This window comes from Pongo abelii, chromosome 6 (genome assembly GCF_028885655.2).
Source record: "Pongo abelii isolate AG06213 chromosome 6, NHGRI_mPonAbe1-v2.0_pri, whole genome shotgun sequence".
Lineage (NCBI taxonomy): Eukaryota > Metazoa > Chordata > Mammalia > Primates > Hominidae > Pongo > Pongo abelii.
This window is the reverse complement of record NC_071991.2, coordinates 82451682-82470310: the sequence shown is the minus strand read 5'-3', so window position 1 is coordinate 82470310 and position 18629 is coordinate 82451682. Positions and strand designations below refer to the sequence as shown.

At 36.3% G+C, this 18629-nt stretch overlaps 1 protein-coding gene across 3 annotated transcripts; it reads right to left on the bottom strand.

The window, feature by feature from the left end:
- Window positions 1-13237: 13237 nt before the first annotated feature.
- Window positions 13238-18621, bottom strand: TFPI2 (tissue factor pathway inhibitor 2). Of its 3 annotated transcripts, none has more exons than XM_002818251.4 (5): window positions 18354-18621; window positions 17899-18081; window positions 16791-16979; window positions 15112-15282; window positions 13238-14745 (listed from the first exon to the last, which is right to left on the bottom strand). In XM_002818251.4, the coding sequence occupies exons 1-5, from the start codon at window positions 18439-18441 to the stop codon at window positions 14669-14671; spliced, it is 708 nt and encodes a 235-aa protein (XP_002818297.1). In that variant the 5' UTR covers window positions 18442-18621; the 3' UTR covers window positions 13238-14668. The 3 variants fall into 3 exon arrangements, with proteins under 3 accessions (XP_002818297.1, XP_009241280.1, XP_024106161.1); XM_009243005.3 differs by having other exon boundaries at window positions 15112-15206; window positions 18354-18581; XM_024250393.3 differs by lacking the exon at window positions 16791-16979 and having other exon boundaries at window positions 18354-18555.
- Between the last annotated feature and the right edge of the window lie 8 nt (window positions 18622-18629).

The following is an 18629-nucleotide window of genomic DNA, read 5'->3' as shown; positions in this document are numbered from 1 at the left end:
ATTTATATGCTGAAAATCTATCTAAATTCATGAGCTATTCTTGATTTAAGGAAAAACCTCCTAGCAAATTAGGAACGTTATTATGAATCATTGATCTGATAAATAATTTTTATTTTAAACCTGTGACCCATGGCATAGTTAACTATAAGACATAAAAAGTATTTTTCTAAAAGTCAAGAATAAACAAAAATACTTTCCCCATTATTATGTACCATTACTTCTGGAAATTTCAGCCAATGTGACAAGACAAAGAAAAAAGAATAAGGAGTTGAGATATTGCCAACAGGAGATACAATTGTTATTTGCAAAATTTGCAACTCTGCCTATGGAAACCCTAAGAAAAAACTGAAAGAGAAATATAACTTATAAGAAAAGTTTACTATTTGGCTAATCAGAAGATAATTAGGCCAAAAACATAGCTTTCTTATTTCATAGCAATCACCAGTTAGAATGTATAGTTTATAAAACAGTTCTATTAACAAAAACAATAAAACATTAAACTAATGAAAGTTATATCTTAAATATTAAATATTTGAATAAAAATTAATGTACCCAGGTGATATGATTTGGCTGTGTCCCCACTCAAATCTCATCTTGAATTCTAGCTCCCATAATTACCATGTATTGTGGGAGGGACCCAATGGGAGATAATTGAATCATGAGGGCAGTTTCCCCCATACTGTTCTCATGGTAATGAATAAGTCTCACAAGAGCTGATGGTTTTATAAGGGGAAACCCCTTTCATCTGACTCTTATTGTCTCTTGCCTGACACCAAGTAAGATGTGCCTTTCACTTTCACCATGATTGTGAGGCCTCCCCAGCCATGTGGAACGGTGAGTTCATTAAACCTCTTTTTCTTTATAAATCATCCAGTCTCTGATATGTCTTTGTCAGCAGCCTGAAAATGGACTAATACAGTAAATTGGTAGCAGTAGTGAGGAACTTCTGTAAAGATACCCAAAGATGTGGAAATGAATTTGGAACTGGGTAACAGGCAGAGGTTAGAACAGTTTGTAAGTCTCAGAAGAAGACAGAAAAATGTGGGAAAGTTTGGAACTTCCTAGAGACTTGGAGGGCTCAGAAGACAGGAAGATGTAGAAAATTTGAAACTTTCTAGAGATGTGTTTGGCTTTGACCAAAATGCTGATAATGATATGGACAATAAAATCCAAGCTGAGGTGGTCTCAGATGGAGATGAGGAACTCATTAGGAACTAGAGTAAAGGTCTTTGCTATGCAAAGAGACTGGTGGTATTTTGCCCCTGCCCTAGAGATCTATGGAACTTTGAACTTGAGATGATTTGAGGTATCTGGTGGAAGAAATTTCTAAGAACCAAAGCATTCAAGAGGTGACAAAGCATAAAAGTTTGGAAAGTTTGCAGCCTGATGATGCAATAGAAAAGAAAAACCCATTTTCTGGGGAGAAATTCAGGCTGGCTGCAGAAGTTTGCATAAGAAATGAGAAGCCAAATGCTAATCACCAAGACAAAAGGGAAAATGTCTCCAGGGCATGTCAGAAAACTTCAAGGCAACCACTCCCATCATAGGCCCAGAGGCCTAGAAGGAAAATAATGGTCTCGTAGGCCAGGCCCAGGGCCCCCCTGCTGTGTGCAGCCTAGGGACTTGGTGCCCTGTATCCCAGCAGCTCTAGCCATGGCTAAAAGGGGCAAGGTACAGCTCAGGCCATGGCTTCAGAGGGTGTAAGCCCCAAGCCTTGGCAGCTTCCATGGGGTGTTGAGCCTGTGGGTACAAAGAAGTCAAGAATTCAGGTTTGGGAAGCTCCACCCAGGTGTGTGGAAATGACTGGATGTCCAGGCAGAAGTTTGCTACAGGGGTGGGGCCCTCGTGGAGAACCTCTGCTATGGTAGTGCAGAAGGGAAATGTAGGGTTGAAGTCCCCACACAGAGTCCCCACTGGAGCACTGCCTAGTGGAGTTGTGAGAAGAGGGCCACCATCCTCTAGCAGATCCACCAACAGCTTGCACTGTGTGCCTGGAAAAGCTGCAGACACTCAACAACAGCCTGTGAAGGCAGCCAGGAGGGAGGCTACTATGCAAAGCCACAGGGGTGGAGCTGCCTAAGACCATGTGAACCCTGATCTTGCATCAGCATGACCTGGATGTGAGACATGGAGTCAAAGGAGATCTTTTTGGGCTTTAAGATTTTACTGCCCCACTGGATTTTGGACTTGCATGGGGCCTGTAACCCCTCCATTTGGCTAATTTCTCCCATTTGGAATGGGTATATTTATCCAATGCCTGTACCCTCATTGAGTCTAGGAAGTAACTAATTTGCTTTTGATTTTACAGGCTCATAGACAAAAGGGACTTGCCTTGTCTCAGATGAAACTTTGGATTGTGGACCTTTGAGTTAATGCTGAAATGAGTTAGAACTTTGCGGGAAAGTTGGGAAGGCATAATTGGTTTTGAAATGTGAAGACATGAGATTTGGGAGAGGTCAGGTGGAATGATATGATTTGGCTGAGTCCCCACCCAAATCTCATTTTGAATTTTAGCTCCCATAATTGCCACATGTTGTGGAAGGGACCCAGTTGGAGATAATTGAATCATGGGGGCTGTTTCCCATATCCTGTTCTCATGGTAGTGAATAAGTGTCATAAGATCTGATGGTTTTATAGGGGTAAACCCCTTTCACTTGACTCTCATTGTCTCTCTTACCTGCCACCATGTAAGATATGCCTTTCACCTTCCACCATGATTGCAAGGCCTCCCCAGCCATGTGGAACTGTGAATCCATTAAACCTCTTTTGCTTTATAAGTTACCCAGTCTTGGGTATGTCTTTATCAGCAGTGTGAAAACGGACTAATACACCAGGAAAGATGTGGTTCTGAGAATGTGTCCTACCAGAAATGTTCATTTACGTTTTACCCCTTTCTTCACCTTTAAGACAGTAAAGAGAACTTGTGTTTGAAGAATGCAGGTAGGTATTCCAGTTCCCAGTCCTGGAAAGGAATGAGAACCACGGATTTATTGCAACCATCCTTATAATGTTGGGCCTAACCCCACTGCAGGGAAAGACTGTCAGCCTTTTATTTCCACAAGGCTTAACAAATAAAACATGGAGTCCTGGGAAATTACTGATACAGGCAAAAGGGCAAGGGTTATAGGTGTTGTGATCAAAACATGACTCCTCTCAGACTTAGCACCTCCAAGACATATCTCAGAAGGTGGTGGCTGTGAGTGAGCTGATAAAGCTCAGATGTGTCTGAATGAGGAACATCTTGGCAGCAAAATACCAGGGAGAATATGGATTCAAGATGGGCCTACATTCCTCTGAAGGACCAGTTGATTTAGACAAGTGGCTTAGCAAAACAACCCTATCACAGCACAAAGGAGTAAAACTTCCCACAGGTGAAGGTAATTACTTGATAGTACATCCTATTTCATGAAAGAATAAAGAGTTACTATTGACAGAGAGAAGAGTTCTCCTTATCTCTAAAGCTAGATGTTCAGAGCTTTCATTTGTCTCCTAGCTCAAAGTAAACTATCCAAGTGAAGCAAAAGCATTATCCTACATTGGTACTAAACCTTCCATTGGTCTTAGAATAGTAGAATACAAAAGTCTGTAATTTGATAAATAATAAATGATAAGGTGATAAAATAGAGAAGACAGAAATATAACCCTAACTATATCCTTTGTATTATTAATTTCTTACAGTAGAGATAATGATCACTTTGTGAAGGAAAACATAGATATTATACAAATCCATTTAGTGGGATGGTATTGTTTTTAACTTGAAAACAGATCATAAAGTAAACCTGAATGAATGTTTCCATATGGTTAAGAAATTACTCTTAAAGAGAAATAAAAGACTGTAATATTGCAAAAATCAATACAAATCCTAGAAAAAGAAAGTCAATAAATAACCATTTGCTTATTTTTCAAAAAGGGAAAATACCTGTCATTAGCAGTTAAGTGTTTGTTTTAACATTTGTTAGGACTATTAACTTAATAATTTTGAAATATCCTTATTTTGAACATAATTGCCTCCTTGGAGCATAACACTTAAGCTTGAGGTTAAACTACCATGATTATTAATTATGAGAAATGACATTTTCCCACAAAAGTCAGATTCAGAAAAAAATATTTTACCACATTTTATTATAGACAGAAATATTGTTAAAAAGTGATAAATATCTTTGCTCACTCACTTAAAATTGTAGACTGTATTCGAAACACATTTGTTTTTACTATGTAATAATTAAACTGGTGATATACTAACATTTATCTACCTCTAATGAACTCAATAAATAAAAAACGACTGAGATTATATTTTAAAAATGAAAACCTATAGCTAGGAACTCTATGTGAAAAAAGAATTTGTATTTTACAAGTAAAAATAAAGTTATCCTAAAAGATTAATTTTTTTTTTTTTTTTTTTTTTTTTTTTTTTTTTTTTTTTTTTTTTTTGAGACAGAGTCTTGCTCTTTCACCCAGGCTGGACTGCAGTGGCACTATCTGGGCTCACTGCAAGCTCCGCCTCCCAGGTTCATGCCATTCTCCTGCCTCAGCCTCCCGAGTAGCTGGGACTACAGGCACCCGCCACCGCCCCCAGGCTAATTTTTTTTTTTTTGTATTTTTAGTAGAGAAGGGGTTTCACTGTGTTAGCCAGGATGGTCTCAATCTCCTGACCTCGTGACCCGCCCGCCTCGGCCTCCCAAAGTGCTGGGATTACAGGCTTGAGCCACCGTGCTCAGCCCAAAGATTAATTTTAATATACAATGCACAATATCAATTTGTCATGAGAATTATAGTACAGTGAGGCAGATAAAAAATTCTCAGGAGAGGATGGCTAAGAACAGAGGGCAGATCTCTTCATTATCAAATATCAAAAGAGCTGACTAAGCAAACAATGCAAGATTAATATGAGAGTAACCTCCATTTTAGACTTAGAAGGAAGCAGCTGGCCTCTATTGCAAAACTCTAGTCTAGAACCATATCAGTTTGTGTCTTAGCATCAAATAACAGCTAAGATACAGTTACAAATGCATGCATAGGCTAAGGAGCTTGGGCTCTAAAGGTAGTGTCAACATATAATTTCTATTTTGTATGCCTTAAGAGATATGAATATAAAAATCAGATTAGGCTACAAAAAGAGAAAAATCAATCCATGATCTTTAAAACTTCAAAGAAAATTTTAACACATTGTTTGAGACTTCCAATTTCCCTAAGAAAATAATGGATATGTACAGTAATAATAATCTTTTCACGTAACTTTCCAAACCATACAGATTCATCAGGAGATCTTAATAAAACCACCCATAAGTTACTTATAGAGCAAAACTAAGAAAAAGAGAAAACATAGACTTCTACTTACATATAACTGAGGAAATAATATAAAAATTATGTGAAAAAGAAGAGAATGCAGTAGGGTCCTGGACTTGGTGAAACACAGATAATGTTACCCCAAGGAAAACACTCTTTTTCTTTGGTGTTTTCTTTGGGTTAAGACAAGACCTTACCCCAACTAAGGTGTGTGGCCTGGTGGACCAAAGCAATGGCTATTGAGGAATTGGGGGAAGTGAGAGAGGCATGAAAGTTGCAGGACCAGAGAGGTGGCAACCTTGTGAGAAGGCATTGCTTAGGGTGGAGTGTTAGGCAACCTAAAAAAAGTAGATATCCCTTGGAAAGAGACTTGATAGTGAATGGAAAGAAGAAATAAAGTGGTGAAAAGTAAGGATCTCATAGAAAGTTAAAAAATAAAATAATAGAAGTGGAAGACACATCAACTCGTAAAAAAGGCATCATTTATTAAAGACATTGTACTTCCATGCACCCTCAGAAGAGAGTGCTCTTGAACTAAGCAACCTAGCAAGCTGCCGAAACCCCTCATAATGCACCATAGGAATGCTTGTTGTTGCTAATCCTGGAAAATCCAAGACACTTTAGAATGGATAGAAAGTCAGGCAACATTTATGTATAACTAGTGTAAGAAAAAGAAAGTGAAACTCAATTGTTTAATTTGATGAAAATAGTCTTAAAATATGCAACAGAGAAAAATGTTGATGCGACATTCAAATATAAAGTCTGTAATCTTTAACAAGCACTGGCAGATATATACATATTTGGATATATGTATATATATTTTAAATAATAAGTATAAAATTAAACTTAACATATATAAATAATAAATATATATTCCAATGAAAGCAATATCATTTCTTCTCAATAGGACATGAAAATTGATCTTACATTAAGTCACAAAGAAAATCTCAATAACAACTCAAATGTAGAAATAATGTAAGATCATTTATTCATAAATTATTTATGTATAATTTTTATATAAAAATGATTTTATGTATAAATGTTATATATAAATGATTTTATACATAAATGAAAATAATGTAGAAAACTTCTTTCATAGTTCAATAAAAAGAAAAATATAACAAATAGTAAAAACATAATGACAAAAGTTGCAGTTCACTGTGAATACATCTAACAATGTTATATATGAGTATAGATTCAATATACTTAAAATGTAACCAACAAAATCTAGCAATGCATTTAAAAAATAATATACAAATAGGTCATATCATTCAAATACAAGAATGGCATAATATCAGAAGAACTTTTACATATTTTTCCACAGATAATCTTATAAAAACTCTCTAATCATCTTGATTTCTTTTACAGATAGATCATTATTGATGTAAATAAATGCAACTGATTTTTGATGTTGATTTTGTGTCTGCTACTTTACTGAATTCAATCATTAGTTCTAACAATTTCTGTGACATTTTAAGGATTTTCTACACAGAGGATCATATCATCTGCAAACAAAGATAATTTTATTTCCTTTCCCATTTGGATGGCTTCTATTTATTTTTCTTATCTGATTGTCCTTGCTAGTATTTCCAGCAATTTTAATAGAACTGTTGAATAGAAGTGCGGAGGGTGGGCATCTTTGTACCTTGCCTTGTACTATATCTTAGAGGAAAACCTTTCCATCTTTTAGCATCAAATAACAGGTAAGATACAGTTACAAATGCATGTATAGGTTAAGGAGCCTCGGCTCTAAAGGTAGTGTCAACATATAATTTCTATTGTGCATGCCTTAACAGTATGAATATAAAAATCAGATTAGGCTACAAAAAGAGAAAAATCGATCCATGGTCTTTAAAACTTCAAAGAAAATTATGTTGGCAGTTGGCTTTTTATAAACGGCTTTAGTTATGTTGAGGAAATTTTCTTCTACATGTATTTTGTTGAGAGTTTGTATCACGAAAAAATGTTGAACTTTGTTAAGTATTTTTCTGCATCTATTGAGATAATCATATAACTTTTATATTTTATTCCCTTAATATAGGGTATTACATTAATTTGTGTATGTTGGCACAGGTACATATAAAGACAATAAAGGATTTTTATTACTATAAATACAGTTAGTAAATCTATTAATGAAGGCAAGAACAACAAAGTTGGAGGCATCACACTTTCTTACTTCAAGTTATACAACAAAGCAATAGTAATCAAAAGAGTATGGTATAGGCATGAAACACACACATAGACCAGTGGAACAGAATAGACAGCCCAGAAATAAACCCAAGCACATGTGGTCAACTAATTTCCAACAAGGCCACCAAGAAGAAATGATGAGGAAAGATTAGTTTTTTTCAATAAATGGAGTTAAGAAAACTGGACATCCATACACCAGAATCAACTCAAAATGGATTAAATACCTAAACATAAGGCCAGAAACAAACAAACAAAAAACTCCTAGAAGAAAACATAGGGGAAAATCTTGTTGATATTGGCCTTGGCAATAATTTCCTGAACATCAACCCAAAAGATTAAACAACAAAAGCAAAAATAAATAGGTGGTGCTACATCAAACTAAAAGGTTTTTGCACAGCAAAGGAAGCAGTCAACAAAATGAAAAGTAAGCCTATAGATGGGAAGAAAATATTTGTGAAACATATACCTCATGGGGTTAATATCCAAAACATGTAACAACTCAAATCTATAGTAAAAACGAAAACCAAATAACCTAGTAAAAAATGGGCAAAAGAGCTAAACAGACATTTTTCCAAAGAAGACATAAAAATAGCCAACAAGTATATAAAAATGTGCTTAACATCATTAACTATGGAGGGAAATGCAAATCAAAACCACTATAAGATATCAATTCTGCTGTGCAGAAGCTCTTTAGCACTATTCACAATAGCGAAGACATGGAATCAACCTAAATGCCCATCCGTGATAGACTGGATAAAGAAAATATGGTACATATACACCATGGAATACCATGCAGCCATAAAAATAGGATGAGATCATGTCCTTTCCAGGGACGTGGATGAAGCTGGAGGCCATTATCCTTAGCAAACTAACACAGAAACAGAAACCCCAATACCGCATGTTCTCACTTATAAGTGGGAGATAAATGATGAGAATGCATAGACACATAGAGGGAACACCACATATTGGGGCCTTTTGGAGGATGTAGGGTGGAGGAAGGGGAGGATCAGGAAAAATAACTAATGGGTACTAGGCTTAATACCTGGGTGAAGAAATAATCTGTACAACAAACCCCCATGACACATGTTTACCCATGTAACAAACCTGCACTTGTACCCCTGGACTTTAAAATTTTTTTTAATTAAAAAATAATAATAATAAATAAAGATATCACTTTATGCTTGTTAGGATGGCTATTATCAAAAAGTCAAGAGGTGTTTAGAAGGGTGTGAAGAAATGGGAACCCTTGTATACTGTTGGGAATTTAAATTGGTACAGACATAGTAGAAAATAATATGGATGTTCCTCAAAAAAATGAAAATAGAACCACCATATGACCGAGCAATCTCTCTTCTGAGTATATACACAAAAGACATGAAGTCAGTACTTCAAAAAGATATCTGCACTCCCATGTTTACTGCATTATTCACAATAGCCATTAGGAAAACAATCTAAGTGCCCATCCATGAATAATAAGTAGATAAAAAGTTGTGAGATATGTATACACATACAGGCATACACTTACACATATATACATACACATGTATATATACAATAAAATATTATTCAGTCTTATAAAGGAGATACTGCCATTTGCAACAACAAGTATGAATCTAGAGGATACTATACTAAGTGAAATAAGCCAGATACAGAAAGAAAAATACTGCACAATCTCACTTATATGTGGAATGAAAAAAAAAAGTTGAATATATAGAAACAGTAGAGTAGTGGTTACCAGGGACAGGGAAGGGGAGAAAAATGAGACAATGTTGATTGAAGGGTACCAACTTGCAGTTATGTTAAGATAAATAAGTCTAGAGATCTAATGTCAGCAGGAGGACTACAGTTATTAATACTGCATGTTGAGAATTTGCTCAAGAGTAGATTTTAGGTGCTCTTACCAAAAAGTAAAGATAAAAAAAAGAAACTAGCAACTATAGAACATGATGGACATGTTAAAATTGCTTACCTGTAGTAGTCATTTCACTACAAATATGTATTTCAAAAATACCATTTTGTACACCCTAAATTTACACAATTAAAAAAGTTCAACTTTTGTAATAATCTTGGAAATACCAAATAAAACAATGATAAAATAAAGTACCATTTTATTAAAATGAAGTGATTTATTAATATTTTTCTGTTTATACCTAATGTATTGGCCATTTTCATACATTTTTAGTTGGGGATAGATTGATATAATTTTTAATGCACTTTCTCAGTATAAACTAAGGACGTTAAAATGTGTATATCTCTTTACTAAGTTATTTCCACCTTAAGAGAACAGAAATAGAGTTATTAATCACTTGGTAAAATTCTGCTTTGCTTTTTTTTATCCTTATGTATTTTATTTTCTATACAGTATACAATTAGTTTAATAATATATTTTGAAATGAAAAAATAACATTAATTTTATATGAAAAACTTAGATCTCCTAGAATAAAACTTCAAGGAAAATAATTAAATACTGCCATAGTACAACTAGAAGTTGCTCCAGGTTTAGGCAATCCCGTAGGATAAATGATTAAACTTGCTTCAGGTTGGGCAAGGAATACTTCATCAACAAGGAGAAGATTCAACTTGCCAAATAGTTGCAAGGAGGGAATGATATTTTTTTCAAAGAAAGAAACTTATGGTAAGGCTTAAAAAAAGTGTTCCTTAAAGTGCGATGTAAAGTGTACATCCTAATCATCTGGAGTTGTTGTTTAAAATGTGCATCTTTGAGTGCCAACTCTAACCCACTAAGTAAAAACCCCTGGGCACAGGGCATAAAAGCCTGCTGTGTACCTGGCTCTACAGATGGTTCTCATGCACAAAATTTCAGAACCACATTGTAGAAAAGTAAAGCAGTGTGACATGCTTTGGAAACTGCAGATAATTTAGCGCAACTGTATTATTGGTTACATATAATGAGAGATGAATCTAGAAAAGAATGTTATGGTACATGTGTAATAATTCTTAAATGACACACGAGGGGCTTGGACAGTATGTGAAGATTCCAGAGGAAACCACTGAAGAGTTTTAAGCAAAGGGGTAACCTGATCATATGTTTTTTCCAGGATTACCCTAGCAACAGTGTAGATAACTGCATATGAGCAGACATAGATTGGAAGAAAAACTCTGGAGTGTTTTAATTTTTCTGGCATAAGAAGAGGATTAGGAAAGGCTTACTTAGGTACACTTGGTGAATAATTGATTATGTGGATGAAGGGAGAAGAAATAATTTTGGATGATTCTGATATCCATGTTTGCCTGCTTCCATATCTAAGTTTATAACAATATATAGGGGCAAAGGATATTTTAAAGCCACAACTCTGTACTTTTCCACTTTTCCTTATTTTTATCACAGGACCTAAATTTTACTGGAAATGTGAAGCTTATAAAGATAAGTTCCTGCCACTACAATAAGTCCATCAGGTCATAAGAAGTCTGATGAAGGATCAAGAGACATCCTTCTCACATTGATTATTTTAGGTCAACTCCTTGGGGACACCCTAGAGATTTATCTCTGGATGCAACAGAGCTAAAACGTCTACAGACATTATTACAATATATGGACAGACACTCCATAGGATATTCTCTGACTGGATAAGATTGTTGGCTAAAAGTCTACCACGCCTGTTGGGGGAGACAGCATGCACACTTGGGGGTGCTGTGATCCAGGCAATTTGGAGGCCTCCATTGCAGTTTCTATGGTTAAATACTGTGACAATGTGTGTGCACAGGGGACACATGAGTGGTAGTCCAGGGTAATTTTAAAAATACTGTTCTATTAAAAGCCATCCCATTCCTATTTTGACTTTTTGTGTCACAGAATGAGACATTCCTTTTAACCACAGCTGTGACTTGCCTTCACATTGATTGTGGTAAGGAGGAATTTTCCCTTGACTGCAGAATGTCTTGTGACCACTTTATATATTTCTTAATTAAACTAACATGGCAGAGGTAATAGGGCATTAGAATAATTTTATCCAAAATATCTACTTCCTACCCATGCTGATCAAAGAGGTGTAAATGTAGGCTGAGTTGGATCCATGATCCCCTAAGAGCTTTGGCTACATGGGAGACAAAGGGAGCAAATACCAAATCCAGCTTCCCTTTGGGGTTACTAGGAGCCCCCAGAATCCTCAAAGGCTCTGAATCACTCACGCTTCATCCCCATAACACACACGAGATCTTTCTCCTATAATTATTCCCACCAAAAACAGTCATAAATTCAGGCCTTAACCAACCTTTTAATGGCATGCTGCTTTTTGTCATTGCTATCTATTTTTTTTTCTTAAAGCACTGCCTCCTCTCTGCCATTTAAAAAAAATTTTTATTGACTTGTATGGAGAAACCAAGGTATTTGTCCTGTAGAGTGCTCAACATTATGGATTTACTTTCCTTGGTTTCTTATAACTTGTTCCTATAGCCCCAGTATTTCCCTATAATCTGGCAATATGAGAGTGATATCTACAGGCTTGACTATCTTTGGGTTTACTGTGTTTTATTTCTCCAAGAATACTTGATGGGGAGGGTGCACTTATTATTGTATCATATCAGGAAGCAAATAATGTCTATGACTAAACTATTATGGATGTCAAAATGATCTGTGAGTTCAGAGACATTAGCCTGATTTCCCATGAGACTGTCCCCAAAAACCTTTCATAAAATGGTTTCAGCACCCAATGATGAGGGTTACCTATATTCATATATATTCGTCAGGAGTATTTTCTAACATTTTAATGCATGTATTAGGTGAAATTCTATGAATGACATCCATATACTATTTCCCCTGTGGTATAGTTTTTAAAAAATAAAAAAAAGGATAAATGCTTTATTCTTTCTGTTAATTCATCATTTTCAAATGAATGAGATAATGCCCTGGAAACCTCCAAAAGGTACCAAGGAGGTGAGTGTGTGTATATAATCATAAACTCAGATTTCTATATATTTATGTACATTGTGGTCATTATTTGTTTTGATGGCCATATTGTCTCATTTTAGGTTAGTGGGAGCTCCTTAATATTACTCTCCTGTTTTTGTGACATGATTCATTATTCTTTGATAGCTTCCTTGATTTCTGGAGTAAGATGGCCCAAGCTTATCTTACATATTTCATGCCCCAGAACTGGATTCAGCTATTCTCCTAAGAGCACTGGTTCTTTTTAGTGAGTAATAGTATGGAGAGACCACAGTCTGGATGTTCATTGTAACTACTGCTACTGAGTTGTCATTACTTCAAGGACTTTTCAATGAAAAAGTGGGAAATACAGATTTTTTGATAGAGAAAATCAGTTATTAATTTATATGAATATTTCTAATTCCAATTTAAATCAAAGATTTTTACTTAATTTCTTTCATTGTATACTTGTATCTCATTTTCTCTTAACACTGAAAATCCTGACTTCTAAAGAAATGTAATTACTTGTTTTCTTACAACATAGTAGTCTAGATACAATAGGTTCAAAATAACACCAGTATTACTATTAACAATGAGACTACTAAATGCATTTTCACGGTGCACTAAAATCTCAGAATTCACTGCAATATAATTCATCCATGTAATAAAAAACCACTTGTAACTCCAAAACTATTCAAATAAAAAGTAATAATAAATTTAGAAATGCATTTTGAGATTTCCTCAGAATTTTTTGACCTTTATATTTCCCAAAAGACATTCTCATATTAATCTGTGAAGTCCTTGAAAATAAGTATATATCCTTTGTGTAGTTATGCCACTATTTGGTATTCAGTTGGGTTTGAACGTTTAAAGAAATGCTTTTTCTTTTTTATTTAATTTTGATTATTAATTATGTCAAATATTTACATGGTCCAAGATAAAAACTATATAACAGGTATATTTACATAAATATTATCTCCACAACTGTCCACCCCTCTGTTCCCTCCAAACCTCTATAGGTAAACATTTTTAATATCTTTAGTATCTTCTGTGATTTTTGTGTATACGTGTGTTTATTCATACTGTTCTAAGCCCTGTGTTTCTTATGTATCCTGGGAGTCAGAAGATATGCATATATAGATATTTTGCTAACTCCTCATCCATAAAATCTTCTACCAGTCCCCAACTGATGAGTACCTGGTTTGCTTCTAGCCTTCGGCATCATTCAAAGTTCTCAGGCATATACCTGTTTGTCAAAATAACTGGGATAAATTTTTAAATGAAAGATTGTTCAAGCAAAAGGTAAATGCATTTGTAATTTTGCCAAATAAGGGACATACTTTTAAATATGTTAATCTTGCCATGAAAACATAAGAATTTTGAAAAATTGTTTTATTACTGAGAAAGAAAAAACCTATTTCATTGGAATGACCATATTTAATCAATGATAATTTACTGGTGAAATTTAAATTATTAAATTTATGCATGGTTTCTCATGCATGGTTTATATAAATAAACACCTTAAACAGTACAAACATTTGAAAAACTTTACTTTCCCTGGTTTTTTATAACTTTAGTGGTTTCCAACCCACTATGTCTTAGGAAATAATTTAACAATAGGAAAACCCTTAAAACCATCTATCTCTATGTAAACACAAACATATACATGTGAGTGGGGATTGGTACATAAATAGAAATTGTTTTCCCAGAGGAGAACATTTCTGGCTTTAATAAATTGATTAGCTTTTTAAATCAGTCAAGAGAGTTATGATATTTTAAATAAATCCCCTTATTCATTCATTGTACTGCAATCTAACACAATAAAATGGGAGTAATATTTTTAAAGTGTTGTTAAATCTGTGACTTTGTCTTCTTGGGACTAAAATATAATCCAACTTTTAAATGCAAAATGAGTTTTATTTGCTAGTCCTTTTTATTCTCAAATATGTTAAAAGCATATGATTATACTGTCTTATGTTGTTTCAGTTATGATCCTCTTCTGAAATCAGGAATACAACCCCAAGAAATGAGTGAGTCATATTTGCTTTTATATCTTATGCATTGCAAGAATTCAGTCTCACAAACAGTTGAACCGTAAATTAAAAATGGCAGACTCACATTTGAATAGCAGCAACTTACGTATAAAAAACATACAAATTTTTTAAAAAGTGACTTGTATTAATAAAAACTGGTGAATAAATCACTAATGATTTGTTTCCTCATGCTCATGCTGTCATATTATTCTTCAGATATAACCATAAAGGCAAATAAGCCATAAAGGCAAACAAGATGACATATTAAGAATGTTTAAAATTGCTTCTTCCGAATTTTCCGGATTCTACTGGCAAAGCGAAGCTTTGGCATCTTCTTTTTCTTTCTCAAAGCTAAAATCAATAAAACAACAATGAAAAAATCATACATCTCCAGTCTGTAGGCTCACTATAACTCACTATTTCTGATACAGTTATTGAGCTCACTTCATCTTATTTTTAAGGACTATGAAGTCAAAACTCATTACATACTCAGTTAATAATATTTTACCTTTAAGATATGAAGATACAACTACTGTCTACTGCAGCTAGCCAGTAAAAGCATTTTGACAAAACTGATTAACACGACGGAGATACTTATGTAGAAGTAGTCTAGAAATGGCAATTTGCTATTAGTAAAATGGATAAATAAAAATATAACTTTTCTGATAAGTTATTTATAAAGTTTATCTAAAGATGGAATAACAAAACATTCACTACCTTTTGCACATGCACGTTTGCAATCCTCCCTGCTAACAAAGTTATTGTCATTCCCTCCACAGCCAGTATAGGTGAAAGCATCACAGGTTCTGTATCTTGGATTAAAATAATAGCGAGTCACATTGGCAAAGCACAGTCCCTCATCTTTTGGACTGTAGCAAAATGATGGAACTTTATAAAAAAGAGAAGAAAATTAGAAATGTTATAATACCAGAATTTTTAAATTATAGTGATTACTGAAGTAACTGAAGAAAATCTAATCCCATAGAAGCCTCAGTCTGAATCCAAAATATCATACTAAACCTTTAAAAAGATGTGCTTCAAATTGCAGGTAAGCTTACATGCTATATTTTGGTAATTCTAAATTTTTGTAAACTGGATAGAATTTCTTCTGAAGCTACATCTTTGTATCCTTTAAATGTAAAAAGAAGTTAAACCCAAATACCAGATACGGTTAAGTAAAAATGGGGTAAGTTTCAAGGACAATATGTGGCATGATTTGGTAAATTTTGTCGTGTTGGTAGTTTTGCCTTAATGTTTTTTAACAGCTCTCATTCCATTATTAATCAATAATATAGGCATACTATTTTCCAGGTAACCACTGGAGCAAACATTTATATCTACACAAACAAGAGAACATCCACAGCAACCATCACCACATTAACTCAAGATTTTGCGTATTCAACACAGTATAGCTATAAAGCTTTATCAAATTCTCTGCCAAAGCAAGTTTTCCTTGTTTGTTGAACTTTTCAAAAATCTCTGTGTCTGGGGGAAATGCCTGTATTGTCTCCCTCTGCAAACATTAAATACTACTCAAGAGACCATCATTTCAAGGATTCAGGGATGGTGGTGGGAGAGGTAACAAATGGATAGGACAGAAACGTGTAGAGATGTTTGTGCTGCAATTTGCAATTACTAAAGAATACAGAAATCTAACAGAAAACTTTAGAAAGAAATTTTCAAGTTTCACCATCTTAATTCTGTATATATTCCACTATCTCACATGTATAACTGATTCTGAACAAATCTGAGGTCATAACATTCATTAATGAATAATCTTTTATGTGTAAATTGAGTAGCTGAGAAATAGTTCTAAAGAAAGAATTCAGGGCTGGGCGTGGTGGCTTACACCTGTAATCCCAGCATTTTGGGAGGCCGAGGCGGGCAGATCATGAGGTCAGGAGATCGAGACCATCCTGGCTTACACAGTGAAACCCCATCTCAAAAAGAAAGAAAGAAAGAGAGAGAGAGAGAGACAGAGAGAGAGAGAGAGAGAGAGAAAGAGAGAAAGAGAAAGAAGAAAAAAGAAAAAAAAATTAGCCAGGCATGGTGGCGGGCGCCTGTAGTCCCAGCTACTCAGGAGGCTGAGGCAGGAGAATCGCTTGAACCCGGGAGGCAGAGGTTGCAGAGAGCCGAGATTGTGCCACTGCACTCCAGCCTGGGCGACAGAGCGAGACTCCGTCTCAAAAACAACAAATCAGAAGAGGCAGAAAGCAAAAATTTGAATCATGGCTTTGTCACTTTCCAGTCCTAAGAACTTGACAAGTCATTAACTTGTCAAGTAATGTGAAATCATGAGAATGCACACCATGTTAATTTCGCATCAAATTGAGTTTTTTCCACCCAAATGTCTTTTTAAAAAAGTGAAATAGAAATACCATAAAAATTGTATTTACTTTTCTTTGGTGCACAGAAGCCCATACAAGTAGCTTCATCTGGAAACCTGTTCTCAATTCGGTTCCGGTGACACCCACCGGAAAAGAATTTTTCACATGTCATGGAACTTAGATTAAAGAAATACTTTTCTGTGGACCCCTCACACTGGTCATCCACACTCACTTGCAGCCGGCAAACTTTGGGAACTTCTAGGAAAAGGAGGGTAATAGAACAATGTTAGTCAAAAGTAGCCTTCTTATTATTACTTGTAAACCATCACTGTATTTTCAGCAACATTTTGTGGGGGGAGACAAGTCGTATTAGTGTTGGGATAGTAAATCCCCAGAATACTCCCATGAATCCAGATATTTACTTTTTTTTTTTTTCTAACAGTGTATTCAGAGCTGACTCGCTGTGATGTATCTTTCGAGTTCAGTAGAAAGACTGTTTTCTCTGGGTGTTCTCTGATTGTACATATGCAGTGAATCAAAGCTTATTCACATGAATACGCATTTTCCCCTGGCTCAGTTCCTTGAATGGCAAAGCCCCATGTTCTCTTACAGGCCTTAACAGATGTAATTTAAAAATTAAAAATAAAGTAAGATATAACAGTATTATGAATCTCCGCCATATCCCGCAACTAATCCAACACATGTTTGGGTATCGGGACAAAAGTAGAGTTATATAATGAGCTAAGTCACACTTTAATAATAAAATCCACTAAAAGTATTTCAGATTGATGGATAATCGACAGGAGGAAATGATGTACGCCAGGAGAGATAAAAATCATAGGTTTGGAACTAATGAAAAATACAGAGAAGCACTTAGGTTGTACCTAACACATTATTCTCTTGCATTTATTATATCCTATGGTGAAGGAACAAATCTTTCCCTGAGTCCGCACAGGCACTGAATTATGATCAATGTCAGTTGGGAGACAGGAAATGTGTTAGTGGTTGTAAATTTGTGATTACTTTTGAGAAACTGAAAACCATGAGGTTTGCTTCACACTTGAGAAAACCCAGGCTAAAACTTCCTGTAGAAAGCGAGACTTGGGAAACTGGCGAAGTTGCTACCAGCCGCCGGCGCAAGGAGCGCGAGAGTCCCGGGTGCGCCCGGGGCACTTACTTTCTATCCGCCAGCAAGCCTCGTCGCAGGCCTCCCAGGTGTAGAAATTGTTGGCGTTGCCCTCGCAGCCCCCGTACAGGAACTGGCGGCAGCTCTGCGTGTACCTGTCGTAGTAGTAACGGGCAAGTAGGGCCCGGCAGGGTCCGTAGTCTAGGGGCAGGAGACAGATCTCCGCGTTATTTCCTGAAGAAGGGGCAGAAGGAGAGCAAAACACAGGGAAAGTGGTCAGGCGTAGCTGCTAGGAGGAAGGAGCATCCCGGGGAGTTCTGTTCCCTTCCGAGCGGAGGGGCCTCTGCAGAGAAAGTGCAAACTTCGGGGCGAGTCCCCACTGCCCGTGGAACGCGCGGCAGGGACCTGGAGAAAGCGAGGCTTGGAGGGCGGGTACACGGGGCCCCATGGCCCGCTTGCGCCCTCTCCGCCGGTTGGAGAGAGAGGCTCCTAGAGCAGCCAGATACCTGTTGGCTCCTGAGCAGCATCGCCCAGTGCAGCCTCCGTCAGGAGAAGCAGCAGAATCGACAGCCCCAGGGGGCGAGCGGGGTCCATGGTGCAGGGGGTAGAGCGGCCAGCTGGGCAAGGTGTCCGAGAAAGCGCCTGGCGGGAGGAGGTGCGCGGCGTTCTGCTCCAGGCGGCCCGGGTGCCCGCTTTATGCGGGGCGAGCGTCCGGCCGACCCCCGCCGGGGCGGAGCCTGAGGGGTGGCTGATTCATGCATGGGGACTGTCACCCCGCCGCC